General features: G+C 61.6%; 2 protein-coding genes across 9 annotated transcripts in view; one reads left to right on the forward strand and one right to left on the reverse strand.

Annotated features, from left to right (window-relative positions):
• The first annotated feature begins 96 nt into the window (after positions 1-96).
• On the forward strand, positions 97-10,237 carry ETNK2 (ethanolamine kinase 2). The gene is made up of 8 exons (XM_086765879.1): positions 97-904; positions 4,608-4,867; positions 5,275-5,412; positions 6,644-6,786; positions 6,897-6,980; positions 7,452-7,621; positions 8,322-8,395; positions 8,560-10,237. Exons 1-8 carry the CDS (start codon positions 692-694, stop codon positions 8,630-8,632), a joined length of 1,155 nt encoding a protein of 384 aa, XP_086622005.1. The 5' UTR covers positions 97-691; the 3' UTR covers positions 8,633-10,237.
• Positions 10,238-11,892: 1,655 nt separating this feature from the next.
• The window catches only part of SOX13 (SRY-box transcription factor 13), a 37,715-nt gene continuing 22,134 nt past the window's right edge, over positions 11,893-27,473 (reverse strand). For 3 of the 8 annotated variants that reach the window (XM_086765572.1, XM_086765568.1, XM_086765564.1), the window contains 13 exons: positions 17,166-17,367; positions 16,520-16,625; positions 16,255-16,341; positions 15,736-15,908; positions 15,116-15,184; positions 14,827-14,941; positions 14,664-14,746; positions 14,421-14,580; positions 14,088-14,197; positions 13,862-13,958; positions 13,637-13,780; positions 12,319-12,535; positions 11,893-12,193 (listed from right to left, as the gene is read on the reverse strand). In XM_086765572.1, the coding sequence (XP_086621698.1) occupies positions 11,908-12,193; positions 12,319-12,535; positions 13,637-13,780; positions 13,862-13,958; positions 14,088-14,197; positions 14,421-14,580; positions 14,664-14,746; positions 14,827-14,941; positions 15,116-15,184; positions 15,736-15,908; positions 16,255-16,341; positions 16,520-16,625; positions 17,166-17,366 (1,848 nt within the window). In that variant the 5' untranslated portion in view covers position 17,367 and the 3' untranslated portion in view covers positions 11,893-11,907. Of the gene's footprint in view, positions 12,194-12,318; positions 12,536-13,636; positions 13,781-13,861; positions 13,959-14,087; positions 14,198-14,420; positions 14,581-14,663; positions 14,747-14,826; positions 14,942-15,115; positions 15,185-15,735; positions 15,909-16,254; positions 16,342-16,519; positions 16,626-17,165; positions 17,368-24,746; positions 25,035-25,159; positions 25,177-27,473 lie in introns of those variants that run through there. The other 5 variants (XM_086765569.1, XM_086765566.1, XM_086765570.1 and 2 more) reach the window with 4 other exon arrangements.

A 27,473-nucleotide genomic window follows, 5' to 3' on the forward strand; every position in this document is an offset into this window, starting at 1 on the left:
CACGGGCGAGCAATTAGGCCACGCTCAGCCCAGCAAAGCGGCGGGAGCAATTATGACCATCCTATTAAAACTGACAGAGCTCTTTCTATATTTAGAAAGGTGGAGAACCGGCTGATTTATTTTTTTCCCCTTCCTTAAATGATTTTTCCCCAAGTCTCCATGGTCCATTTAGCTGGTTTCAGCCGCAGCCAGCTGTAAACTTTGGAGGGGGCATTCTCCGCTCCGAGCTATGTGCGGCTGTTATTTCCTCTGATAATGAAGCCGGGCGGGAGCGGTGTCAGCGGGCTGTGCCAACGGACGAGTTGCGCTCCAGGTTTAAGTAGAAAAAAACTGCTCTCTAGCCCACCTGTAAACCTTCTGCGGGGGTCAGCGCTGGGTGGGTGGGATGGAGAGGCTGGTCCAGAGCGGAGCCCGTCACGGGGCGCATCCCGCGCGCAGCATCCCCATCCTTTTTATCCCAGACCCCAAAGGGATGGGGCGGGGTGCGATGGCTGAGGGGTGATGAGGATGAGGGCACCGGTAGCAGGTGCGGTGAGCGAACGGGGAGGGGGGGCGGTGCGGGGTCCGGTGCGGGTCGCGGTGACCTCACAATGCGGGCGGGCGCTGGCGCGGGAGGCGGGCGGGAGGCGGGCCGGTGACTCATGGCTTCCCAACGGCGGGGCGGCTCCTCCCCGCGGCAGCCCCCCGGCACATGGGCCGAGGCTCCGGGAGAAGGGAGCTGGTTATGGCCGTAGCGCCCGGCCGCTGTCCCGACTGCCCGGGACCGGAACGGGGAGACGGTGCCGGGACCCCCGCCGTACCCCACCTCGGTATTGCGGTGGATGAGGGGGATGTGGTGCCCGGAGCGCTGCGGCTCATGCGGGAGCTGAGACCCGGCTGGGAGCTGGCGAGGGTGAAGACCAAGGTACGGCCCGCCGAGGGTGGGGGGGAGCCTGCGGGACCCCCGCCGGGACCACCCACGCAACCCCAGCGGGGATCGTCCCAGGGGGCTGCAGAGGCGCATCCCGAGGGGCTATAGGGCCCGCCGTGGGGCAGCCACACAGCTCACTCGGGGAGTGGGGGGGCTACAAGGCCCACGTGAGGGTGGCTGTGGGACCCACCCTGGGGGGCTCTAGGACCTGCCGAGGAGGGTACAACATCCCGTCCCCCCATCCCCAGTTCTCCCCTCCGGGGCCCATCAGGTGCGCGAAGGTGTGATGCCCTCCTTCCCCCCCCCACGCAGGCTTTGGGGAGCCCTCAGGCAGTCACTGAGCTGCGACTGCGGATGCAAGCGTGTCCCCAGGGTCCCTCCAGGCTGCCAAGGTGGGGGGGGATGCTGGGGCTGCAGCCTGCGCTGCTGGTCCCCCAAAAAGTCTCTTGTGCAGGTGCTGCACCCCTACCTGCATCCAGTGCTGCCAGGCCCCTGCTGCCGGGAGCGGATCCCGGTTGGCTTACCCGTGGGATGGCACCTTTGCCGGGTGGCGTGGGCTGAGCACCAGTTTGGATGCGAGCTGGGATTCAGAGCTGGGCTCCTCGTGTGGGACGAGGCTCGGCTGTCCCGAGCGGGGCCAGCAGCTGCCTGACGTGGGAATCCCTTTCCCCCTCCTCACCTCTGCCCAGGGGTGCCAGGTCCAGGCTGGAAAAACGAGGTTGGTGGTGCCGGTGCCCTCATCGGGCTCCTGGCGATGGGCACGGGAGCGTGGAGGTGGCCGAGCTGCGTGCACTGAAACATACACACGTGTGTATGCGTGTCCTCTGAAGGCACACGCTTCCCCTGTGCCTGCAGTGTCATTAAAAATGTATTAATAGCCAAGTGTAATTAAATACAAGAAGCTGCAGGAAAATACATATGAAAGGGCAGATGGCAATAGGCAGGAAGCTCGGAGTTCGAGTTCCTCGGAGCGCGGAGTTGTAGGGGCAGGAAATGTCTCGGGCTCCGCAGCACCGAGAGCAGACCTGGATGGCGGTGGCTGTTTCAGAGGGACCCCAGCGCTCTGGTATCCAGGCTCTCTCCAGGCATCAGAGGGGGTCAGTGTTCGACAGCAGCTTGTGTGTGCGTGCGTGTGTTTTTAATTAAAAAGAAAAAAAAAAAAAGGGCAAGAAAAGCAAAAGAAAATGTTAGGAGTTGAGGCGGGGGGGGGGAACCTCCAGTTGCGTTTCCCTTAGCTGCTGTTGCGAGAGCTGTTCGAGCGGGGATTGGAGCGGTGCACTGGTCCTCAGCTGGTTCCTATTAGCGTTCCTGGTTGCTTTCCTCCACGCGCTGGAGCGGTGCCCGCTTCAAACCACCTCGCTGCGCCGTGCCGGTGCACAGCTGCTTGCAGGGGCTGTACCAGGCTGTGCCGGCGACGCGGAAAAACCTCCCGGCGCTTGGGGCAGAGTGTGGAAGATGGGAAGACCAAGGTCTGAGTGCTTGGCCTCCCACGCCTGCCCTCTTCTTGCTGCGGTCTTCAGTCCCCTGTGCTCCAGGTTGTGGCCGCTTTCCAAGGCTCCTGCTCCTCATCCTCTAAGCTCTCTCCCTGGGCAGAAGCATCTCCGTACAGAGAAGGCACGGGTGGTATCCGTGAGTCAGCCAGCCACGCTATCAGGGAAGCGCGTGCTCCTCCATCCCTCACCTGACGATAAGAAGAGCAGTAGTGATGTGGAGCCAAGCCCCTCTGAGGACTCTGGTGTCACTGGACATTTTTAGCCCCCGATTTTGGCAACAAGGTGCCCTGCTGCAGTCCGGCCCTGGGCTGCCGGCTGCGTCTGGGGTTGGGGGTGCCTGCATGGGGAGACGGCGAATGCGACGGCGCTTCGGGGGATGCCGAGGGGTCTCATGGCAGGCGCAGCGCCGGGATGTCGGACGGAGCTGCTTCGCTTCAGCAACTTTCCATGGGGCTGGGGTCTCGCTTCACATTTAATTGCCGCAAGGCGTGGAGTCACACTCGCTCTTTCCCCCCTCCCTGCTATCACACAACTGCAGCAGGGAAGGATTTGGGCTGGTACCAGCACTGTGGCCCTGCTGATAGCTGACTGTGCTCTGGATCCACAAGGAATAGCACCGGGCATCTCCCAGGCAGCCGCGGTCGGGCGAGCCTCCAAACTGGGCGAGCCCCTGCGTGCGTGTGCGCGGGTTGCTGACGAACCACGTGTGAGTCTCCAAAGTTAGTGGCATAGAATTCAGGAGGGGGATAAGGCTCAGTAATCCTGTTAAACCCGCTGGAAAGGGCTGATGGGGCTGTTGAGCAGCAACACAAAGCAGCACGAGGACTTTGCAGGCGAGGCGGCCGCTGAGCATCTTGTGGCGCTGAGCATCCGACGTGGAGCCGGCGGCCAACGTGCCTTCTGCAGGGGTGGGCCGTGACACCTTTTGCTTGCTGAATTTCTGGCCTCTGGGGCCTGGCAGGACAAGGAGAAGAGAGCACCGAGCGTGGCACCGTGGTGGAAACACAGATTATCTGCCCTGGGAACAGCAACTCGGTTGTTTGAGAAGGTTCAGCCCACCCCAGCTGCAGCTGAGGGGCTCAGCCCAGTGGGACGTGGTGACCAGCTCGCCGTGCTTGCCCCGAAACCAACACCCGCCAGCTGTGTAAGGCGCCGTCTAACTTTGGGTGTCTCGTTCGAGTGCTTGGAGTTTCCCTCGGGAGGCTGCATGGGGAGCCCTATATATAGGCACCCTATATAGGAGCGTGAGTTGCTGAGTGGGATGTCTAAAATTAGCCGTCCCACCCCCGAGCACCGCTGCTGCCGTAGCATGCGCCCTCGCCCCCCTCCTGCTCCGCCAGCATCACACCTGCTCCGGCTCGCCCAACCCAAATGGGATAAAGAAATCGCTGCTGTGAGGAGCAGCGGCACCCCGGCACGCTCGGCATCGCTGCAGAGCGGGAACCGCGTGGGGCTGAGCGTCCCGCCTGCCTGGGGAGGTGACGGGGCGAGGGTCTCCTGTGGGGTGATGGAGACCCAAACCCCTCAGCGCACCGGAGGCAACTGGAATGGCCGCGGGATGGAGAGAGGAGCCCGGCGCGGGCGGCGGCAGCGGCAGCCCCTGCATGTGCGCGGGCAGGCGGCCAAGCCGGGGCGACAGGAGAACAAAACTCCCTTTCCATCTGTGAGGAGCCGTCAGAGCAATGACACGAGACGTCCCCAGCAGAGACGTCCCTGCCTATCAGCGTCCCGGCCCCGCGGGGAGAGTCAGGAGGAGGAGATGGGGCGGTGGTGTTTGCTCCGTGTTGTTTGCTGGAGTGGTTTGTTGGTTTTTTTTTTTTTCCATTTTGTGCTCGTTTTTTGGGAGCGATTCCTGGGGCTGCTTGGGTGCCAAGTGTGCTGGCGGCACATCTGGCCCGAGCTGCTCCTGAGCTGCCGGGTGGGAAATGGCAGGATTTCCACCCGAATCGCCAGCTTTGTGCGGCTGAAGCCTCGTGCCTGTGGCACCCTGCAGAGCCCCAGTTCACGCCTGAGCCTCAAGGCCCTGCAAAACTTGTGCCACCTGCCGCGGGAGCTTTCCTGGCTGCTTCATGCTCTCTTTTGCCCATTGCCTGTTGCTTTCTCCCTGGGGTCTGCTGGTGGGAAGGGGTTTTTTTTCCCCCCGTGCCCGGCTGGCATGGCAGGGAGGTACAGGCATCGGCTCTGCCGCCCCTCTCCCCCTCCAGCTCTTCACCGACGGCATCACCAACAAGCTCGTGGCCTGCTACACGGACGAGGGCATGGCGGACGCGGTGCTGGTCCGGGTCTACGGCAGGAAGACGGAGCTGTTCGTGGACCGGGAGACGGAGCTGAGGAACTTCCAGGTGCTGCGTGCCCACGGCTGCGCCCCTGACCTCTACTGCGCCTTCCAGAACGGGCTCTGCTACCAGTTCCTGCCAGGCATCGCGCTGGGGCCCGACCACGTGCGAGACCCCAAAATCTTCAGGTGTGCAGGACCCCCGCGTCCTTGGGTGTGCGGGGAGACGCGGGACAGGGGAACCGGTGCACGAGGGGTTCGCTCTGTGTTTCCAGTTCTCCCCCCACTGCTGCCTTTGCTCCAGAGCGGTGCAGGAGCATGGCCGGTGTGCACCCAAATGGTGCTGGGGGATAAATGGGCCAAGCTGCAGCCAGTTTATCACCATGTTTTTAAAGCTTTTGGCGAATAAAGAGCACTGCATGAGAACCGCGGCTTTTATCTGGAAAAGCGAACGCTGCTTTCGACCCAGACAGGGTCTTGACACGGCTTTTGGGGAACCCCTCTCGGGACATCTCAAGGCTGGTTTTGAGGAGCACTCCTCTCGAGGATGCTGCTGCACGGCCACCCCTCACCCCTCCATCCCTGTTTCCTTCCAGGCTGGTGGCCCGGGAAATGGCCCGGGTACACGCCATCCACGCCAACGGGAGCCTCCCCAAGCCCATCCTCTGGCAGAAGCTGCACAAATACCTCACCCTCGTGAAGACGGATCTCAGCCCAAAGGTATCCAACCCCAGGTAAAGGCAGAGGGATCCCAAAGAGCCAGGCTCTGGCTTGGGCACCCGCTGCCCACCCGTCTCTAAGTCTTCCCCGTACGGGACCAGGGGAAGAGCCCCGGTTCCCAGGTAAAGCCTCTGCGGGTGTCTGGGGTGGGTGAGCGGGGCTGCGATGGTGCTGGGGCTGGATCCGGCTGCGCAGCTGCTTCTGGATCATGATCCCTCTGCAAGTGAACTCCATGATCTGCGAGAAAACTCCTAGCCAAGCCCCCAAGAGGGGGTGGGATGCAGGTATCCCTGCGCGCCCTTTCCTCCTACCAGTCCAGCAGCGGTGTTAGAGCAGAGACAGCTCTGCATTGGGTTCGTACAGCACCCAGGCAGGATCCAACCCGAGCCAGAGACTCCTACTCGCTGTAATAATCTGCCTCCTCCTCCTCCCTGCAAATCTAGCCTGCATTTTAAGCCCTCCCTAGAATAAACCGAAGCTCAAGCCCTTCTTACGGCGGGGATCTGAGCCGCAAGGTTGAGCTGACATTGGAGGGGATGCTAGAAACCCAGTATAGATTAAAAGCAGCCAGTTCCCACTTCAAACCAGTTTATCCCATTTCTGGGAGCCTGGGTTCACGCCAGGTGAGTGCCAGCGTTGTCGGCAAAGGATGCGGGCAGCCCCAAGAGGCGGCGGAGGTGAATGAACCCGAAGGCGAGCGAATAATTAACCAGTTCCCTGAGCAGCAGCAGCGGGACGCGGGGCTTTCCTCAGCGCTCGCCCCGCTGCGGGCAGACTTTTACCCAAGCCTGCACCTTCAGCGCAGCCAATTAGGTAATAATTAACCATCTCTCTTCTTGGAATCGAAGCTTCTGAGGTTACCGAGAGGGTAGGTGCCCCGGCAGAGCCCAAATGTTCCCGGTGCCTGGGGGTTAGGCGGGTGCTGTGGGAGTGAGTGCTGGGGGGGCTCGGTGGCCGGTTGGGTGAATCTGGGGGGTGAGGGCAGGTCTTACTGGGGAGAAGGGAAGGGCTGAGGCTGCGCCGTGGCGTCTGCCAGGTGCCCTGGGTACCACACAGCACACCGGAGGATGTCCAAGCCAAACCTGACCTCCCTGCCAAAACTGGCCTTGTTAGCCCTCGCTTTGTGTCACTGATGAGTCTCTTTTCAAAATGCATGGAGGGAAGCAGGAGGCAAAGCTTCCCCTCTGCCCCCAAGGGAGGTTCCCACTGAGCAGAAGTGATTCCACCCAGTCCTCTTCTCCCCAGCCTCCAGCAGGACGTCCCCAGCCTGGAGATGCTTGAACAGGAGCTGGCCTGGATGAAGGAAACGCTCTCACAGCTGGGTTCCCCTGTCGTGCTTTGCCACAACGACCTGCTCTGCAAGAACATCATCTACGACGGGACGCGAGGTTCGTGGCAGCGGCTTTGGGTGCCCAGCCAAGGGGTCTGACCCTCGCCCACCTCCCCGGGGCGGCTCCGCATCCAGCCCTTCTCACAGCCCCCGCCTTTGCCCCCGCAGAGCACGTTCGCTTCATAGACTACGAGTACACTGGCTACAACTACCAGGCTTTCGACATTGGAAATCACTTCAACGAGTTTGCGGGTGAGTCGGGCTCCTCCCCGGGGCACCGAGGGTCTCCCTGTCCCTGGGGATGGAGGAGGTGGTTGCATCCCCAGTCCCATGGTGGGAAAACGGGGCCGCTCCTCCTGAGCAATGTGCAAGGGAGGGTCTCTGCTGCCGGCGATAAGCAGCCTGGCTGGGATGCAACGCACGCAGGAGCCCAGCTCTTAACCATGCTGGGGTTGGGTGGGCACCTCAAATCATAGAATGGTTAGAGTTGGAAGGGACCTTCAAAGTCCATCCAGCCCAACCCCCCTGCCAAGAGCAGGGACATCCCCAGCCAGATCGGGTTGCTCAGAGCCTCATCCAACCTGGCCTGGAATGTTTCCAGGGATGGGGCTTCCACCCTGGGGTGAACCTTGCTAGGGTTCATCCCTAGCAGGGGTTCTGCTCATGCTGGGAGCCCTCCCGTTCACCCTCCTGGGGCATCGCTGACCCCGGCTCCCCTCGCAGGCGTGAAGGAGGTGGATTACCGCCTCTACCCCAGCAAGGAGACCCAGCTGCTGTGGCTACGCTCCTACCTGCAGGCCTACAAGCAGCTCACCCAGGGGGACCCAGGAGACGCGGGGGTGTCCGAGGAGGAGCTGGAGGCTCTCTACGTGCAAGTGAACAAGTTTTCTTTGGTGAGTGGTGGAGGTGGGAAGGAGCCAGCCTCTCTTGAGGGCTGCTCGTGGGACAGGTGTTCCTCTGCTCTCCGGTGAGCCAAGGCTTCGCGCTGCAGCTCGGCTGGCGAGGATGGGGGTGTCTGGGGGTTTGGGGGCACCTGGGGCAGGAGGCTGCCCCAAAAAGCCCGGCTGCTCCTCGGAGGCACTGAGCCCTTGGGCAAGGTCAAAGATAGCGCTGGCCACCTGCCGTCGCACCAAGACATGCCAAGGGACAGCGTGTCTGTGATAGCTGTGGCCTTGGGCGTCCCTTCAGAGAGGCCAGGTGGACCCTGGACACAGCTGTGCATGAGGAAATCCTCTCTGGTAAATGCCCTGGGCAGGCAGAGCCCATTTTCTGGAAATTTGGGCCAAAATCTCGACTGGTGTCCTGGCTGGAGCTGCCAGGAGGGACACTGCGGCTGCAAACACAGAGGCTGGTACCCTGAGCATGTTGTGCGGCTGTTCAGCATCCTTCCTGCTGGCATCTCTCGCCCGGGCTGGGACCAGCCTCCGCAGTGTATAAAACCACCCATGTAGCCAGCCCCAGCTGGCTGCCACCCCGTGTCCTGTCGTCACAGCCGCGGGACTTCTGGGACCCGGCCAGGAGAGGCACGAGCCACTCGTCCCGTTTGCAGGGATGCTCCGTGCCCGCCTCTGATCCCGGCTTTGTCTGTTGCAGGCGTCTCATTTCCTCTGGGCGTGCTGGGGCCTGATCCAGGATAAATACTCTACCATAGACTTTAACTTCTTAAGGTGAGTCCCCTGGGGCTGGGGGGCTCCCAGCGCGGTTCGGTGTTAAATGACTGGAGCCAGAAAATCCCAGTGACGCCTCCGTGCTGGGGGGACCCTCTGAGGCTGGGGGACACGGAGCTGGGGCACGCGTGTCTCATATCTGTCCCTCTCTCCTCTCTTGGCAGATATGCAAAGCTAAGGTTTAAACAGTACTTCAAGATGAAGCCGGTGGTCACAGCCCTGCAGATCTCGAAATAGCATCTCTGGCCCGTGAGACTCTTGGCAATTTTGTCCTTGCTGCATCCACAGCCCTCGCATCCCCCTCGGCCCTTCCCCGCCCCAGCCGGGGCCAAGGGCAGGTCCCGACGGTGGGAAGGGAGAGAGGAGATCTGTCCCAGCCACCGGTTAAAGGAGACCCTGGACACACCTGAGACTGGACCGTGAGATGCTAGAGAGGACCGTGGCCTCGGAGAGGCCCCTGCCTACGTGAGGAAGCCTTACCATCGCCTTAACGCCGAGCCCCGGCTCGGCCCCGGAGCCTGGCAGGTCTGTGCTTTGCTGGCATGACTGCTGCTTGGCCTGGCACCTGGTTTGCTCCCTCTGTGCTGGCCCTGAGGGGTGAAACGGGTCCCCCCACTCTGCTCAGGAGCCCCCAGAGCTGCCCAGTTGCTCTGGCTGCCCCACGCACGCACTGTGCCCTTCGTCCCCTCTTGCCTTGCCTGCTAGGTGCCACTTGGGTTCCCACCCCCAAACCAGCACCTTCCGTGGGTCAGGACTGTTCCTGGGCTTGGGGCTGTCCCCGAGCATGGGACCCTTTTCCGTGAGGGGTGGGTGCTGCTGCGCTCCGGTTTGGATGGTGCGAGGCGAGGCGGTGGCTGCGAGCCACGCGGGCTTTTGCTGGCGGGCGCTGGGTGCCTGCACCCCCTGCGACGTGCTCAGCCTGGGGCTGGCTCTGCTTTTCCCCGCTGTCGTGGTCCCTGCTCCCGTCGTGGCTTCCCTCATAGCATCCCACGCCGCCAGAGCAAGGGCCTCCCAGCCTCCCCGTCTCCCCCAGGGCCGGGGGGGTCAGTCCTGCCCCTCACATGGGCACCATCCCTGTGCTTCTCTCTTGGCTGTGTCCCTGCATGGGACCCGCGCCCCCGGCAGGAGGTTGAATGGAGCCGACCTGCTCCGTGAGCCGGGCGCAGCTTCATCCCTTGGCAGCACACAGGCTCTGTGAGGGTGATCCTGGCCTGCTGAGCACTCTCCAGCTCATCACAGTGGTCGTGCATCAGCTGAGGGGAGGAATCGGACCCCTCTGCCCCTGCCTTGGCTGCGCGGCGAGTGGTGTGGGGACAAGGCACCCACCACCTCCGCACGGGCACAGGAACCCACCCCAGGAAGAACCGGGACTGTTGTTGCATCTGGTGTTCATTTTGGTGCAAAATAAAAAGCTGCTGGTAGCTGGAAATGAGGGATGCTGGATCTGTGGGGACTGGTCCAGGATTTGAGGCAGGGGGAGCATCCCTGGTCCCCAGGAGTGAACCTGGCCCATCTCCTGCAGCTGAGGAAGGCCAGAGCAGAGATGCTGGTGGAGGTATCTCAGAAAGGAGCAGCCCGGGACCCACCACGGGTGGACAGGGCAGGAGAAAGAGCTGAGAAACAGGACACACACGGAGCAAGAGCCTGAGGAGGGGGCTGTGCTCGGGGAGAGGGGGAAACAAGCACCCATCCCCGGGCTGGTAAAGTCCAGACCCAGAGCTCTGCTCCAAAAAGTCATCTTTATTGTGCCAGGGGATGGGGGGCAACAATTGTAAACAGGTACATGAAATATACAGGTTAAGTTACTCATCGTCTTATTAACAAAATAAAGCTCTATCTATATTTACAATCTTTAAAAAAAAAAAAAAAAAAAAAAAGAAAAAGAGAGAGGAAGAGCTGCATCTTTGTGGGGCACATCTGCTTCCAGCCGCCTCTGCAGCACAGCCCAGCCCATCCCACCCTGGGAGCCGGCACCCCTTCCCCAGGGACCCCAGCCCGAGCAGCACGGGGAGGGGGAATAAATAAAGCACTGACGAAGGGCAAGAGAGGAGCTCGCTGGGCAGGCGAGGAGGCAGAATGCTCTCTTGGATAAATGGAGCCCCTGCTCCGGACCCCCGCCCTGGGGCTGAGGAGTTGGCGGGGGGGGGTCTGCTGCAAAGCCCCCGCTGCAGCCTGGGCACCCTCAGCAAGGTCCCCGTGGTGCTGGGCTGGAGGCCAGGATGCGGCTGGGGCCACGGTGCTGGTTTCTGGCTGTTGCCACAGGGCGGTGCACGGACACCGAGCACAGCCGGACACCCTGTGCACAGCCGGACACCCCGTGCACAGCCGGACATAGAGCACAGCCGGACACCGAGCGCGGACAGCCAGACACCGAGCACAGCCGGACATAGAGCACAGCTGGACACCGAGCACAGCCAGACACTGAGCGTGGACAGCCGGACACCGAGCACAGCCGGACACCGTGCATGGACAGCCGAACACCGTGCACAGCCAGCCAGACACCCCGTGCACAGCCGGACACACAGCCACCCTGTACCCCAAACATCCCCAGGCTGGGCTCTGATCGCAGCAAAGTATGGTTTGGGGTTTTTGTTTTTTTTTTTTAATTATTTCTTTTTTTTAAAATTGCTGTTATTTTTCTCTCCCTCTGTGGTTTTTGCGATGCAGGTCACAGGTGGAGCCTGCCCCTCGCAGAGCCGGGGCGCGGGAGGGAGAGGTGCCCCAGGGACGGGCAGGGCACGTACCCACCGCAGCCGGGGCTGGCGCCCGGGGCAGGGGCTGGCGGAGGGCTGGGGTGAGGGCGCAGCCAGAAAACAGGCACCCGCTTTATTTACAAAGTGGGCCAGAGCCGTTGGGAGCATAAAGGGCTCCTCAGAGCCCTCGGCTGGTACTGGGGCCAGGCAAGAGCTAAAAATGGCTCCATGGGAATTCGCTGGCAGGCTCGAAAGTGGGAAACGCAGCGGGGAAGTCAGGTGGGCGAGGGACAAGCATGTCCCCATCCCATGTCCCATCCCGTGTCCCCATCCTGCATCCCTGGCAGTGGGGCTGGTGGCTACAGGTCTGGGAGATGCTCTGGAGGTTTTCCCGCACCCTGACACCCTCAGGTCCCTCCCGGGGGGCTGCAGGTGGGTGACAGCTCAGCAGCCCTGGCACCCACATCCCTGGGCCAGCTTGTCTCAGCTCCCCATGGCCGTGCCACTGGAACAGGACTGAGCCAGCCCTCGCCAGCTTGCCCAGTGAGGTTGGCACGTCCTGGCCATGGCCCCATGCAGCGCACATCGCTGATCGCCACCCTTCCCTTGGGATGCACCTCATCCAAAACGCTGGGTGCCCCTCTTCATGGCACCCATTTGCAGGCAGACAGCAGCATCTCCGACCTGCCGGCGTAGCAGCTCTCCTCCGCTCCCAGCACAGCCCTTCAGCCAGGTCCCGTCCCATCGGGGGAAGCCATGACCACCTTTTTGGTGGCAGTCAGCCCTGTCAGCCCCCCCGGCTGCCCCCTCAGCCCCCCCTCAGTCCGTCAGCACCACCAGCTCGCCATCGCTCTTGTCCTCGCCCTCCGAGTCCTCCTCCTCGCTGTAGCGGTACATCTCGCCGTCAGCCACCGAGTGCCCATCGTCACCGCCGCCGCCGCCGCCGCCGTCCCCCTCCTTGAGGCTGCACGTGTTGACGATGACGGGCATGCCGGGGTCCATGCGGGGCAGGTAGTGCTCCATCACGGGGGGCGTCAGCTGCATCCCCACCGGCCGCTGGTACAGCACGTCCGAGGAGGCGGGGGGCAGCTGGCTGCCTTGGGGCCTGCGGGACAGGGGAATGCAATCACCGGCCGGGGCGGCGAGGTGCTCTCCGCGCCTCCCGGGACACCCACCCCCCCCACGGGCGCCTCGGCGAGCCCCCTCGGACGGGCGGAACGGGCGCGTTACCCTATCAAGTAGCCCTGCCTGGCGTCCTGCCGCCGGTTCCTCATCAGCGCCTTGTATTCGCCCACGCGCAGCCGCTTCCCCTCCACGATGCAGGTGCGTTTGGGTCGGGGCTTGTACTTATAGTCGGGGTATTTCTCCAGGTGCTGCCGGCTCAGCCGGGCTTGCTCCTCGTAGTAGGGCTGCTTCTCCTGGTTTGTCATGGATTTCCACCGGGATCCTGCGAAGAGAGGAGCCGTGGAGCACGCTTACACCCTGACTGCTGTGACAACACCGGCGCTCGCTCCCGGCTGGCGTTGCCATCACAGGAGTTAATTAATGCTCACGACATCCCCTGCACAAACACCATCTGAATTTGTCAGGAGCCCCATGCTGCAGAGGGCAGCCAAACCTCCCGGAACACTGGGAACAGGTCCCCAGCCCTGACCTTCCCCGGGCACCTCCTGGGCCATGACTTTCGCTCCTCTCCCAGGTACGGCGAGCAGGTGCTGCAGCTAAAATAGGCTGTGCTGGCGTGGGACTCCCGTTCCTGCGCTGGCCGACCTTTGTCATCGCTGCCAGCACCCCAGGGCAGGAGGGCAAAGCAGGGCACAGCACAAAGGCTGCTGGGCTGGGGAGAGGGGCTCGGGGCCGGGCTGGCAAAGAGAAGGGATTCATCCCCTCAGCTCAGCACCTGGGAGGCTGCAGCTGGACCAGCGTTCAGTTTGGGAGAAAGGAAGACAAGCTGGAGATGCTTGGAGATCCTTGACTTTCTTGGAGATGCTCAGCAGCCAACAGGAGCAGCCCTGAGCATCCTGATGGGACTATGGAGTTAGCCGGGCTTTGGGCTGGGAATCTCCAGAGACAGTCCCCCATCACCGAAATCCTCCTGCGAGTCCCTGTGCCCCTTTCCCCACCAGCCGCCACGGTTGCGAGAGGTACGCAGAGCATGTGGCTGTTTTCATCTTTTTTTCTTTACCGAGCAGAGCTGCTAAAACAAGCCCACGGCAGAGTGCGGTGCGTGTGTCGGAGGTAAACCAAGCACTCTTGCTCCTGGCCCTTCGGATGGGCTCACTGGCGACCGCACCGCTCGCTTTTAATAGCGACACGGCCGCGGGGAAGGGCTGGCGTGACCCAGAGCGGCGGCAGGACTGCTGCCGTCGGGAGGTGCAAGATGCTGGCTGGATGATGCCCGCGCTGATACAGGCATCTCCACAGTTGATGCTACAACGGGGGTAGCATCATCCCAGCGAGCATCACCCGTGTGTGGGTGGCTGAGGATGGGCGGGGATACAGAGGGGGGGGTCCTGCTCCAGCCCCCCGCCGCCATCCCGGCACTCACCCAGGATCTTGCTGATGCTGGAGTTGTGCATGTCCGGGAAAGCCTGCAAAATCTTCCTCCTCTCGTCCTTCGCCCACACCATGAAGGCGTTCATGGGCCGCTTGATGTGGTTGTTGTTCCTGGACTCGGGGAAGTGCCGCGAGCCTGCAAGGGAAACCCCGGCCCAGGTCAGGGGAAGGGAGGAAGCCGGTGGTCACACCGCAGTGGTCTCTCTGCCGTCCTTACCGTCCATCTCGCAGGTCAAGAGAGCCTCGTCCAGCCGGTGGGCGGGGGTCTCCTCCACCCGCTCCTTCACTGGGGAAGAATCCATCCTGACGTGGTCCTGCAGGAGAGCGGAGAGTCAGGAACCAGCTCTGAACCAGGGAGCCCGCCCGCGGATGGAGACTCGGCTCTGGCCCCCGACGGTGGGACTGGAGAGGGGGACGGTGACCGGCCGGCGGGCACCCCTCACCTTGCGGTAGGGGTTGCTCAGCGATCCTTCCACGGCTCCGCTGTGGCCGTGCAGCAGCTGCCGCGCGTCCTGGATGGCTTTGGTGATGGCGTCGCCTTCGCCCAGGAACCCTGGCAGGACACCGGCACAGGCGCCCATCAGTGCCCGCTCCTCCTTCCTCAGCACCCCAATCCCACCCCAGCAATCACAACGGGGTGCCCCGAGGGGGTGGCACAGAGCAGCAGGTGCCCACCCAGGCCACCCCAGGGAGGGAGCAGAGATGTCCCCTGTCTCAGGGAGGCGGCCAGGGGAGGGAGTGAGACCACCCATCAGCGAAGGTCCCTGGGAACTCACCCAGAGGCAGGTTGGACGGGCTGCTCTGCAGGTCCCTGGTGGCCCCGTGACTCGGCGTGAGGGACTGGCAGCCGCTCATCTTCAAACTGGGCGAGCTGGAGGCACTGGGGAGGTCGGAACCTTTGGGTTTGGCCGTCAGGTTCAGCGGCTGCGAGGTCTCCTGCAGCGGAGGGGAGCGGGGAGGTGAAGCGCAGCCCCCGCAGCACCCCAGCCTGGGGGATTGGAGGTGCTTTGGGGTTGTACCTGTATCTGGAGGTGGCCTGAGCCGGCGGGTCTCTTCAGCGTGGGAGGAGGGGGGCTGTGCAGCAGCTGCACCGGGTAATCCACTGCGGGGAGCGGAGGGAGAGGGGTTGGGGGACGAGACCACCCCGCAGGGCTGGGGAAGCCCCGGGGGGACCCCGCTCACCTGGTTTGCAGGGGATGGGCTGGATGGGCAGCGCTAACTGGGAGTCGGGAGCGACGGGGAGAGGCTGGTGGCTGGGGGTGAAGGCGGGAATCATGACGTAGGGCATGTTGACCTGCTAGAGGGAAGAGCGGGGAGAGAAGCAGAGACACCAGATAACGGCGGTGGGACGCTGCGGGAGCTGCCATCCCCTTGCCTGGCCCCGGGAGGGGACAGGAGCCCGGCACACGAAGGGGCTGCAAACACCCAGCACGGGAAGTGGGGGCACGGGGAGGCATCCCCCCGCCTTTACCTGGATCTGTTGCTGCAGCAGGTTGATTTTGTGCTGCTGCTGGATGAGCTGCTGCTGCTGCTTGGCGATCTGGCAGAGGGGAGACAGCGGGGCTCAGCAGCATCAACGAGCCGGCCCCGGAGGGGCTACGGCCCGGCATAAGCTGCCCAGCACCGGCAAAACGGAGAAAAGGGGGCTGCAGAGGGTCCCGAGCTGCACCCGTGCCACCTCCCGGGGCATGGGGAGAGGAACGGGCTGGGAGGGATGGCATCACCCCCACGCTGGGGTGGGGGCCACCCCTGCCCTTAGCACCGTACGGGCCACCGGAGAGGGAAATATAGGTGCCCAAAGAGCAAAGAGAGCACAAGAAGGACCCAGTGTGCTTTAATTTTTTTGGACTAACAAATCCCATCTCCATTGAGCCTCATCCTCCTGGCACCACGGAGCAGGACTGGGAGTCTTTGGGATGGGTTTCTGGGCAGACAGCAAAGTCCCGCTGCCTCCAACACCAAAGCCACCTCCCCCCCACTCCCTGCCCTGGTCCTGCACCCGCGGCCGATCCCGCAGGGATCCCCGAAAGGACGGACGGTCCCTGGCAAACGCTTCCCCCGAGCTGGCTGCCCACGGGGACCTGAGCCCACCTGCTCCTGCTGCTGCCGCGCCAGCTCCATCTGCTGCTGCTGCTTCTCGAAGAGCATCGCGGCCATGTTCTTCTGCTCCGAGTGGGCCGTCAGGAGCTGGTCCCGCAGCGTGGACAGCTGGTTGATCATGACGAGTAACTGGAGCTCCTTCTCCGCCAGGCTCTCCTGGGTTCCTGGGAGAAACCAAGCGGCTGCGGGTCAGGGGCTTGGGGAGGGTGAAGAGCATCACCACTGCCGTTGGGTGCTGGGGGGTGATGCACGGCCAGGGAATGGCTGATGCAGGGGGGCATAAAACCCCCACAGGCTGAACCATCTCCTCTGTGCAGTCAAGACAGAGGATTTCACCAGCGGTGCTCATACTCCCAAAAAAAATCAAATTAATGTTTTGGTTTAAAAAGTACAAATCCCTAATAAATACACACTTGCAGGCATGTCTCCCCTCCTGCTAAGGTGGGAAACGCTGTGTTTCCAGCCCAGGAAGGAGCACGGTGGAGGTGGGTGGCCGGGGGGAGACCTCACCTTTCACTTCTTTGGACTCGGCGGTGTTTCGGCCCAGCAGCCGCTCCTTCCAGTCGCTGGACAGTAACTTCTCGATGGTCGGCATCACTGTCCGTGCCGGCAGGCACCGGGGTCGACAGAGCAGGGAGAGCGAGAGGACAGCCAGGTGAGTGCAGCCCGAGGCTCTGCACCGTAGCTTGTCCCATCCCACGGCTTTGGAAAACACCCAGGGGTCTGAAGGGAGCGGGGAGGGGGGTCCCAAAGGCCACTCTGAAATCTTTCTCACCCTCCTTCAAGTTCCTGTTGAAGTCCAGCTTCTCCTGGCCGCTCACGGCCGGCTCGAAGGCAGAGCGCCTGGGCTCCAGCGCATCGCCAGCAGGCGAGCGGGACTCCTGCGACACACACAGTGTTATTTGGCACCCGCTGCCCCAGACGGGGACATCCCCAGGTCTCGGGACAGGAGATGCTGCGCTGGTGGGATGCTCAGGGCCGGCCCTGCTGGACCACCCCCAGCCAGACACATTCCCCTCAGCCCGGCTTGAGAGCATCTCTGCTCTTCGTGCCGCAAAGACTCGTTAGCTGGAGGTTTCTGTTATTTATTTATTTAGACCACCCAGCTCCTCTGAGTTCTGTCCCCCCCGAGAGGCAGCGCAGAGAGCGGGACGGCTGAGGCTGCTGGTCAGGGGGAGAGAAAATCCAAGAGCAACTAAAAAGGGAGGCTGAAGGGATGGAGCACGTCTCGGGGGGGGCCACGGCAGGCTGCACGCTGAGGGTGAAGCACTCAAATCCAGGGCTGACCCGAGAGCATCAGCAATGGCCAGAAAGCCTTGGGGGAGCCTCAGGTTTCGGCTTCGTCTCCTTGGGATGAGGAATAACCACCCGGGGAAACAACCACCCTCCTCGGCCAGGGGATGGAGCCCGAGAGGACCCACCTGTGGCAGGGCTTGGGGGTCGGTGCCCTCCCTCAGCGGTGGCCCCGGCGGGTCGTTGGGACGGGGTTCGGTGCTGGGGGCAGCCCCCGGCGGGGACTCGTAGCCTCCCTCCTTCTTCTCTTCCGTCTTGATGGCGCAGTTCACCATGCTGCCCGCTCCATCGAGCTCCAGGTGGGGAGAAACGGGGCTCCTCATGGACATCCTACGGGATGGCAGGGAGTCAGCAGAGCCATGGGGCACCCCCGGCCACATGCACTCCTCTTCCCAGCCCTGCCCCATACTGGTGTGCCCCGCGCTGCTACTTTTCTGAGGGGCAATGGTCCTGCTTTTTTTTTGCCATGGCTTGGTGAAGCCGAGCTCTTCTTCCTGGCTTCCTGAGATCAGGTTTTTGCAGATTTGGAGCTCAATGGCCAGAAGCCCCCAAGGGAAACAAGCTCTTCACTCTTTGGGCTGTGAAGGGAACGGCACAACGAAGCAAAGCCCTAAAGAAAGCGACCCAGAGGTACGGGATTTAGGGCCAACACGAGCACGTGCCTTCACGCTTCATCCAGCAGCCTGGCAGAGAGCAACCCAAGGCTCACCGCGGCAGAGACCCGTGCCAAACCCGAGCCAGCACCCCAGGGGTCCCCAGCTCACGGCTCCCCCGCCACCCTCCCCGCGCCGCCCCAGGAGCCGTGCCTAGAAAGCCGGCAAGGCGGCAGGCAGGTTTCCCGCTCCGACGGGAAATGGAAATCCTGGCCCCGCCGAACAATAGCTGGGACGGCCACCAGAATCGCTCCTCCGGGAGTCCCCGGCGCGGCACGGAGCTGGGACTGGCCGAACCCCGGCCAGGGCAAGGGGCTGGCCCCAGGAACGGCTCTCCCCAACTTTGCCGGCACGGATGAGGGTGCCAGTCCAGCTCCCGGTGCTGCCACCCGCTTGGGCGGGCACCGCAGAAGTGACCACGAGCTGTTATGGGGGACGAGTGGTACAACCCCAGGGGACCCCACACGTGGCCAGAGCGGGAGCCCCAAAAAATGTGTCACAGCCATGTCCGCAGCTCCAGCTGGGGTTGCAGGGGCCGTATCCCCAGGCAAGTGCCAGGCACGCTGGGAGCCACAAAGGGGAAGCGCAATTACCCTCCCGAAACTCACCTTTTTGGCAGGAATAACGGGAAAAGGAGGCTGTTAGGGAAGGGATTTCCACCAGCCGCTGCCGGGAGCAAGGATCCGGGCTGCGGGACCACAGGGGCTGGCGAGGTGGGATGGGGCTGTGGGGAAAGCATCCTGCCCGGCCCCCGGCACCCCACAACCGGGACCCCCCGTGCTCTGCTCCCCCAATGGGCTCATTGGGACCCCCCTCCCCAAATCGGGGCTGGGACTAAGCCGGGCTGCCCGACTCGGGGGCAGCAATTACATAACAAACAAAGCCCAGCTCAAGCTGCGAATTAATCAAACTGCTGAAAATAAAACCTTCCTCTCAGGAACTTCAAACAAAAGAAACGAAAACAACAAGGCCGGCTGGGTAATGAAAAGCCAGGGCTGTGAATAGGGGACAAAAGGAAGTGGAACAATAGGGTGTTGGACAAAAGCAATAAAGTAAAGGGAAGTGTGACAGCTCCACAATAGGGCACTGTGCGCGCCAGCCTTTCTGATCTTAGCGGGGCTTTTTTTAATCTCAGTTCCCTTGCCCTCCGCTGAACAAACCATGGCCGGGCCGGCGAGCTTCCTCCCGGCGTCGGCATCGCCCGGTATCTCCCGCATCCTGCGGCACCGCCCGCGTCGCCCCTTCCTGGCCCCGGCTCACCTTGGCCCACCCGAAAACCCATCGCCTGCCTTCGACACGCCTCGGCCCGGGAGGCACCGGACACGCTTGGCAGCGGCGTGGCGGTGGCGGGCAGCCAGCGGGAAGCCGTGCCCACGGCTTTGGATTTGCTGCCCCAGAGCCTGCGCTCTGGATACGCTACAGGTGGGGAAACTGAGGCACGAATGCACGGCAGCTGCAGCGCCTCGCTCCCTCCTTCTAGCATTTTGGGGTAAAAACCCCTGCTGAGTGCATCCCTGCCACCCCTGCCCCGCAGCTGGGATGCTGCCAGGTGCCCAGGCAACGGGACAGCAGCAGCAACGCGATGCCTTCGGTTCGAACCGCGCACAAAAGCAACGTCCCGCTCCTCCGGCAGGTCGCATTTCCATTGTACTTCACCTCCCGGTGCCACTGGAAATTTACTCTTAAAATAGGGCCGGTACTTTAATAGGGGTTCGTTTGAAAGAGGCCTCATTGTGGATTTATTATACGGTTTGGCGAACAAAAAAAAAAAATAAAAAAATAAAAAAGAAGAAGAAAAAGGAGAAAACGGCGCCGTTATCTTGTTACAGGGCTGGCTCCCGCGGCAGCCCTGTGCGCGGGCTCAGGTGCTGGGCTCCAGGGCTGCCTGTGGCAGACAATAGCGATGGGAACAATCGCCTTGGCACAGGGAGCGTAACAGATCTTCGCCTTTCATGTTTCCCAGTTAACGCAGGGCGGAGGGGAAGGGAGGGAATGGCAAAGTGGGATGCAAAGTGCCAGCCTGGAGGGGCAAAACGGACCCGTCGGGGAGCCACGAGTCCTTGGTGATGGACCAGGGTCCAGGCACGGGGCTTTTGGGGGGCTCATCTCACAAGCTTGTCCTGTGCAGGCATCAACGCGCCCACCTTGCCTCCGAACTCCAACTCGGCAAGTCCAAGGGCTAAGAATTTTTGGGACGGCGACAGCTTTTCTTTCTCCATTCGTAGCCCAGACCGGCACGTCCTGCAATTCTCCCGGTGGCCGTGCCACCCTTCCTGCCCGCCAGCCGATCCTATCTGCCCCGTTTGTATTGCAGCAGAACAACTGGAAAGGCTGGGGGTGGTGGTGGGGGGGGCCAAGGCGCCAGCGAGCCCCCACCCTGCCCAGCACCGCAGCAGCTCCGGGAGAGCCGGTGAGATGCTGAGACCCCCCACTCAGCACCCAGAGCCCGTTCCCCACCGCTTATGCAGAGAAAGGGGCTGCCGGCATCTCCCCACCGGCGCAAAGCGGCGAGAGAAAGAAAAGCCAAAAAGCCGCCCAGTGAAAGTGTGCTGCTGGCTGGACCGGGCTTTCTCCCCGCAGCAGCTCCTGCCGTAAGAAAATGGTTTCTGCTCGCAGGGCGGCTGGAGGGGGAGGCTGGCAGAGAATTTCCAAAGGCAGGGCGAGTGTCTGCCCGTGGCTGGGGCAAGGATGCAGCGGGCACCGAGGTTACGTGAAACCCAAGCTCTTTGCGAAAACACCAGGGAGGGTAGGAGGCAGGAAAGCCACAAACACACAAAGTCCTTCACCAGTCCCAGAAGAGGATGCGAGAGCGGGAATGGTCCCGCACCCCTGCCCCATGTCAGAGCACCCCTGTCCCACGCCGCAGCACCCCTGCCTCGGGGCTCATCCCGCTCCTCGACTCAGGGACGATTCCACCCCAGAACGGGGACTCAGGGAGAGCCGGTGGTTGGCTGGGGAGCTGGGCTGCCCAGATTTTTGGGCTGACCTTGCCCTCACCTGCCCATCAGGTTGAGCAGGGCAGCAGGGAAGGCTCTTGGGGCTTTTGTTTTCCAGCCTCTCCCCAGTTACAGCAGAAAGATACCAGTTCATGGGTTACGGCAGACTCTTCCCTTCAGGAGTCCAGTGTGGTTCCCAGTCATCCCAAAACAAATCCACCCATCGTCCCACGGCTGTGTGCTGCCACCATGGCCCAGGTAACCATCCCGGCCAGGGGAGAAAGGCACGGGGCAAAAACCCGACGGGGGAAACACCAACGAGAGCCGGGGCGGCGCGACACCACCGCCGTGCACGCACCAGCCACGTGCAGCATTCGCGGCCCCCGGCACCCCCGAGAGAGAGAGAGAGAAACGGCAGAGGAAAAAATAAGACACACACGGACTTTTTCTTCTTCCAAGCAGGGCCTGAGGAATCCCGGCCGGCCACCGGGACAGACAATAGCCCATCTCCTGCCAGACAAGCGGGTCGCTTTCCTGCCAGACTTGGAATGTCCTTTCAGGGCCGTTTCCAACCGTTTCCGCCCGGCGTGCCTTCGCACATGAAAGAATGGATGGCTTCCTCCGCCGTGCCCGGGCAAGGATGGCCAGGGACGGCCAAGGCGAATGGCCCCGGCTGGGGGAAGTTCACGGGGCTTCCATCCCTCCCCGGGGACGCGGAGCATCCCGTGATGGTGGGTTATTCCCTGGGAAGGCGAAAACAGGGGATGTGGGCTCTGCCACCCCCAGCCAGCACGTTTCTACACCCTGTGGGTGAAACGGGGCAGAAAGTGTAAGACTTTGGGGTCTACTGCTTCCGAAAAAGCAGGTTTTACACCCAGACGACATCAGGATGCTGAACGTATTCAGTCCCAGAAATACTGTCGGCACGTGTTCCCCCATGGGGCTGCGTCACAGGCGGGCACCCACCCATGCGGCCCCACAAACCAGGGTGCTGCAACAACGGAAACCCTCTGGTGTTTGGGGGAGCGCGAGCCAACGCTCTGCGCATCCTCCGACACCGTGCTTTCAACATCTCACCTGCCAGCGGCGCTCCCGCAGAAAGCCGCAACCTCCGTCTCCCCAAAAAGCTGCCAAGACCTCAGGTTGCCGGAAAAGCTGCAAAAATCAACACTGAGAAGGGAGATTTTTGGCAGGGGAGGGAGGGGATTTGGGGGGGGGCTAATGTCCTGGGGGCAGAGGGGCAGCAGTAAGCGCCCAGCAAACGCAGAACTGGGTGGCAGACCGGCGCCCACATGCTAAGACCTGCGACGGACAGGGTGATGTTCACGTGAGCTGCCGGGCACATCCTGCCCAGCAGCAGCTGATCGCTGGTTCACCATCCCAGAGAGACCCCCCCAGACCCCAACAGCCCCTCTCCATCCTGGCAAGACGTGGGGTCCCATGGGAAAAGCGCTGGCATCAGCAGGAGCCGGGGTTGCCCGCCGTCCACACAGAACAGACCGCTCTTTGTTCAACCTCCATCCACCATCGGCTCCCTGAAGGCAATTTCTCTGCCCGCGAAGGATAACGGCCTCCGGAAACGTCTCTACGGGGTCAGAGCAAAGCGGTGACGCTATGGCATCACGGAAACCCCCGGGAACGGGCGGCACAGGAAGCAGCAAGGAGTCACCCCTCTGCATGTGCTGCCCCGAGAACCCCACCTTCCACCGACGTCCCCTCTGTCCCCTCTCCGGCCAGGCTGGAGACCCCCATCCTGGTGTCCCCGGGCTCTCCCGCTTCGCCCTTGGAAGAGCTCCTATTGCCGCAGCCTCAGCACTGCCACAGTCAGCTCTTTTGCGGGGGGAGCATTAATTCTCCATCTACCAAGATGAAAAGCACCAACGCAAGTCTCCTATTACCACGCAGCGCTTGGAAGACTTAACCCTAAAGCAATTACAACCAGCTGCCATAGCGTTTACTAATTCTGTCCAAAAAAACCCCAACCTGCCTCTCCAAAGTGTTAACCACGTACCTCGCTGGTGCATGCCAGCAGAGAAACCCTTCAGAGGCTCAAGGGGAAATCGAACCAATCCTGCTATTCAAAACTTGAGGAGAAAGGGGAAAAAGAACCCATATTAAGCACTAAATTCACATAAGTGAACAAGTGAGGAAAAAGATTAATCCCAAGGCTGCGGCAGGGGGAAGAGGAGGATCTGGGTTGCTTGATGGATGGAGATACGTCCTCCACCGCCTGCGTAGCCCCGGAGATCCCCGCTCCGCGTGAAGGGCTCGGAGCACCGGCCAACAGCTGGTGCGAGCACCATGTCCCAGCAGATCGAGTTCTTGCAGGGCAGCTCTGTCCTCAGACACTCAGCTCCTGCTCTCCTAAGCCTCGTGGAACAAACCCACTTGCCAAAACCCGGGAACGGGAAAATGAAGGCTCCCGTGATAACGACGAGACAAGCACAACGTATTCCCTGTGGGTACACGGGTCCGTTCCAGCCCGGCGCGTGTTTGAGCCAGGCCGCGTCTCGGCCTCCCAGTGCTCCCTCTTACTAACAATTTCCAGTTTACTGTTCGTTCTGGTTTCACAGTGCTTCCGAGGGGGTTTTTATCACCTTGCTCTGATTTCTTATGAGATGGCAGAGGGACACATCACCGCAGAACGCTTTCCTGGCTCAGCATAAAGGATTACTCAGCCGCTCCCTGCCCACGCTGCCCCCCAACACGTGGGCTTTGCTGGGACCCCCGGCCGTGCCTCCGCAACCCAAAACCCAGGGATGCTGTCTCCTGTGAGCCTGGCTGTGTTAGGATGCAGACAAAACCAAGCCAGGAGTTTTAGAACTATCCAAATAACGAAATCAAACACAAAGAGGCGGTCGGATCCTTCCCCGGGTGTAAACTGGCACAGGTCCACCGCCTTCACAGCCCAGACCCAAACACATTTTTCCTTTACTGGGATGAGCGATAGGATGGTTTCAAGTAGGAGGGGAAAAATTAAACTGAACCTCAGGTGGAACTTCCTGGCTGCGAGATTTATTAGACGGGGAATGAGCTCATCAGGGAAGCGGAGGAAACTCCATCGCGCTGGAATTATTTAAATTCGTGCAAAGCCCAGAGGAAGAAGGCGCGGGAACAATCCCAGCGACAGCCCGTGTGGTGGCCAGGGATCGCGGTGGTCATTCCCGTTTCCTGGCCTCAAGACCAGACAGTCTGCAGGATGGGGTTGTTTTGTTGGGTTTTTTTTCCTTCACTCAACAAGACCTCTCAACAAGGAAAAACCTAGCACCATCTCCAGCTTTGCAGGCAGATGGCTTTCTTGTCCAAGGAAGGTTATGCGGTTCTTTAGGAAAAGATCTGGGACTTCTCTTTTACCAGAGGCACCTTTTTTTTTTTTCTTTTACCTGGGACCCCTTTCTTTCACCAGAGGCAAACATGTTGCTCGAGTCCGAGCAGCAGCACGGGTAGGGACAGCCAGGGAGAAGCGCTGAAAGAAGAAACTCACCTTCCCTGCAGGTCTAAATGCTCCAGGGAAAAGCACAAACCCCATAATCTTAATATTTTCAGAGACTCCTTTTCCTGTTGCATCCCTCTCCTCTGCCCTTCCTACCTTCCCCTGCCCTGCAATGCCAAGCAAACATGGAAATACCACGGCACGTTAGCAAGGGAAGAGGCAGGGGAAGCATGAGGAGGGAGGAACTCTGAAGAACAGGGATTTACTCTTTCTTTCCTTTTTTTCCTGCATCAGAAATAATTTTTTAAACAAGTTTCCTCCTTGCCTGGATGCAAAAAAAAAATCCTGCCCGGCTGGGGGGTGCCGAGCCCTCATACCCAGCACCCAGGGCGGCCGGATCGGGCCCACGGTCCCACCGGTGCCGCAGCGGCCGACAGTCCCCGGGGCGCTGGGCTGGGTGGTCGGGGGAGCTGCCAGGTCCCCGGGACCCGGCGGAGGTGACGGGGCTGCTCCCAAACCCCCTCCCACCCCCCCAGCACAGGCATCAGCTCATTCCCTCTCCCCACTCCCCAGTTTAACCAATTTAAACAATCAATTAGGGAGAAGAAATTTTAAACATCAGCAAACCCAGAGCAAATGTCGCAGGAGGTCAGCAGAGCCAGGAGGCGAAGGACGGGCACAACTCACCCAGCCCCGGCGGGACGGCGCGGCGATGCTGGCACAGCAGGGTACAGCGCGGCGAAGGAGCGCGGTTAGCACATTTCCCTCCTTTTCTTCGCAGTTTCTGTCCTCCCCTTACCCAAAAGCGGCCCTCGGGCTTATCGGAGAGGCCAATCTCGGTGTCGTTTTTTTGTGTAATTTCACTCACTCAGCGTTTCCAGGCAGAGCGGAGGGCACGTTTGACTCGGCTGCTTCGTAAACAATACTTTCCTATCGCATGACGGAGGGGCAAAGACATCTGACCCTTTTCCTCTCCTGCTTAGAAAAAAAAAAAAAAAAAAAGACACAGGGGCTCACCCATCTCGACAGCGATCTGCCCCGCACCTCCCAGGCTGGGGCTGCAGGGAGGGCAGCACTTTCCAAACCTTTTTTCCACACACCAGCCACCTTCTCGCGGCATTTGACACCTTCCACTAATGTCATTATTCTTCCAGTCACCCCCAGGCTTGAGGCGGGGGGCTCCTCTTTGGGGGGCAGCCCATCCCGTCTTGTTTGCCCTCGTGCTCCCTCGGGTGACCCGGACACACAGGCGGGCATCGAAAGGATGCTCGGGGCCAGCCCCGGTGCCTCTGACATGGGGCACGGTGGCAGCCAAAAATCACGGGGCCGTGCTTCCGCCCGCCGTGCGCCATGCCTGGCAGCCGGCAGCGCCCCGGAAACCTTCGGGGTCCCTTTGCGTGGGATCCTGAGCTGCCACAAGCAGGTCCTCACGCCCGAGCCGCCACACGCCTGGACACGGAGGGACAAAGGCTCCGTGCAGCCACTTCACCCTCCCCAGCTGCTGCCCAAATTCGGGGCAGGGGGGAGCTCCAGCTGCTGGGGCCGCTTGACGTTTCAGCAACAGATATTTTTTTTTTTGCCGGAGCGACCAGAGTCGCCCCACGAGCTGCTGGGGCCATCGTCAAAGAAAGGGCAGGCTGAAGGAGGGGTGCTCAGTGCCAGCAGCTGCCCATCATCTGCCCCAAATCTTCGCATCCTTACTCATGGCTGCCCCAACTCCGCTCCGGCTGTTCTTCGGCCCAGGAGAGTCATGGCTGGCTGAGTCTGGAATGAAGACCCCCAAGGAAAACGCTTTTTGGCCTGACTTTTCCCCCTTATTAGTGTAAACCGTGGTCACTTTGATGGTGGTACCCCTGAGTTAGGGTGCGGATTCAGGCTCCTGCGCTCGCCGCAGTATCCTGCCGCCGCAGCAACCGGCATCGCCTCCCCGGGCCGGCGGCCACGGTAACGGGGCAGATCTCACGTTTGCGAGAGAGAAACCGCAGGAAGGCGCAGAGCTCACGCCATTTTTATCGCTGCCATTATTTTGGCTCAGGGAGAGACCCCCAGCTCTGCGGGGTGGGAGGATGCCCCTCCACCCCATCCCGCTGCAGGACCCAAGGGATCCAGCGGCAGCGACCCTCCAGACCACGACCATCCCGCAAGGCTGGGTTCACACCTCGCCCCTCCTCTCCCCTCTCGCTTCGGAGGAACTGAATCCTGCTGCAGCGGCTCCTGGCCAGGCTCCTCTCCTCTCGGGGAGCACAGAAATTTGGGAACAACCTTTTCCTGCCACGCCAGGACAGTTTTCATCGCACAGCAAAAATAACACAGCGCAGGCGAGCGCAGAAACGCTCCAGCATGAAGCCGCCAGCCCTCCCCGTTTGCACAGGGGTGTCCAATTGTCCCCAGCCAGCACAAGGGGCTCTTTGTGCCCGGTGGCACCTGTCCCCCACCCCGTATCCCCATTTCCCCTGGGATCCCCCAGCCTGCTCCCTCCAGTGAGGGGCTTTGGCAGCTCCTGCCTCCGCATGCCGCGTCCCGTCACGTGCCGTGGGGTGGGTTTCGGGCGGCACAGGGGGGACGAGAAGGACCGGAGGTGTTTTCTGCTCCCTGGCAAAGTCCCACGCGGCAGCCAGAGCCGTGGGAGCCCTGCGGGGATGGGTCAGTCTCTCTTCGCCTCCCTAAACGAGGGCAGGAGGTGGGGTGTAAGGGAGCACGGGGCTGTGGTTTGCAGCCCGAGGTGCTCACGGGCAGCGTTGGCTTCACGCGCCCCCGCGGCTCCTGCTGCACGTTCCCCCGGGCTGTGCCACTCGTGCCAAGAGCCACATCCAGTACCAGCCTTGCTTGAAAACACACACAGACACCCGTCCCCCAGCAAAAATAGTGCGTTCCCAGGATGGACCCGCAGACCCGAGCAGGATGGAGCAGGCAGGGGAAGCCCAAAGGGCAGTGGAGACCCAAAGCACAGCCCGGGAGCATCCACGAAAGGCAAACGCTGCTCTGCCCGTGCCCACGCTGCAGCCTGCGTGGGTACAAAGGGCTCCTCCAGCCTCCCCTGGGGACCTCCTCCCAACTAACCCTCCCAAAATCCCTGTGTCACGGCATGGAAAAAGGTCCTGAGCAGGAGATTCACCCGCAGAGCTGCCCATGGGCGGCAGCGCCCACGCAGGGCGACCCAGCGCAGACCGGGGAGGGTGATCCTGCCAGCCCTGCCCGTAAATCCCCTCCTGCACAGGCGAGGCCACTGGTGTGCAAGCCCCTGCCCCAGGGGACTGGTTTTCCAGCCGGGCATGCAAGGTAGAACAATAGGGCCAAGCCCTTTATTGTTCCAGACAAAAGATAAGCCGGGCTCTGGCATTCCCCTCCTGGGCAGGCGGCAGGCAGGGCTGCCACCCTGGGCCAGGGCAGAGAGTTGGTTTTTTTTTTTTAAAC

This window comes from Chlamydotis macqueenii, chromosome 23, assembly GCF_036417535.1.
Source record: "Chlamydotis macqueenii isolate bChlMac1 chromosome 23, bChlMac1.mat, whole genome shotgun sequence".
Taxonomy (NCBI): Eukaryota; Metazoa; Chordata; class Aves; order Otidiformes; family Otididae; genus Chlamydotis; species Chlamydotis macqueenii.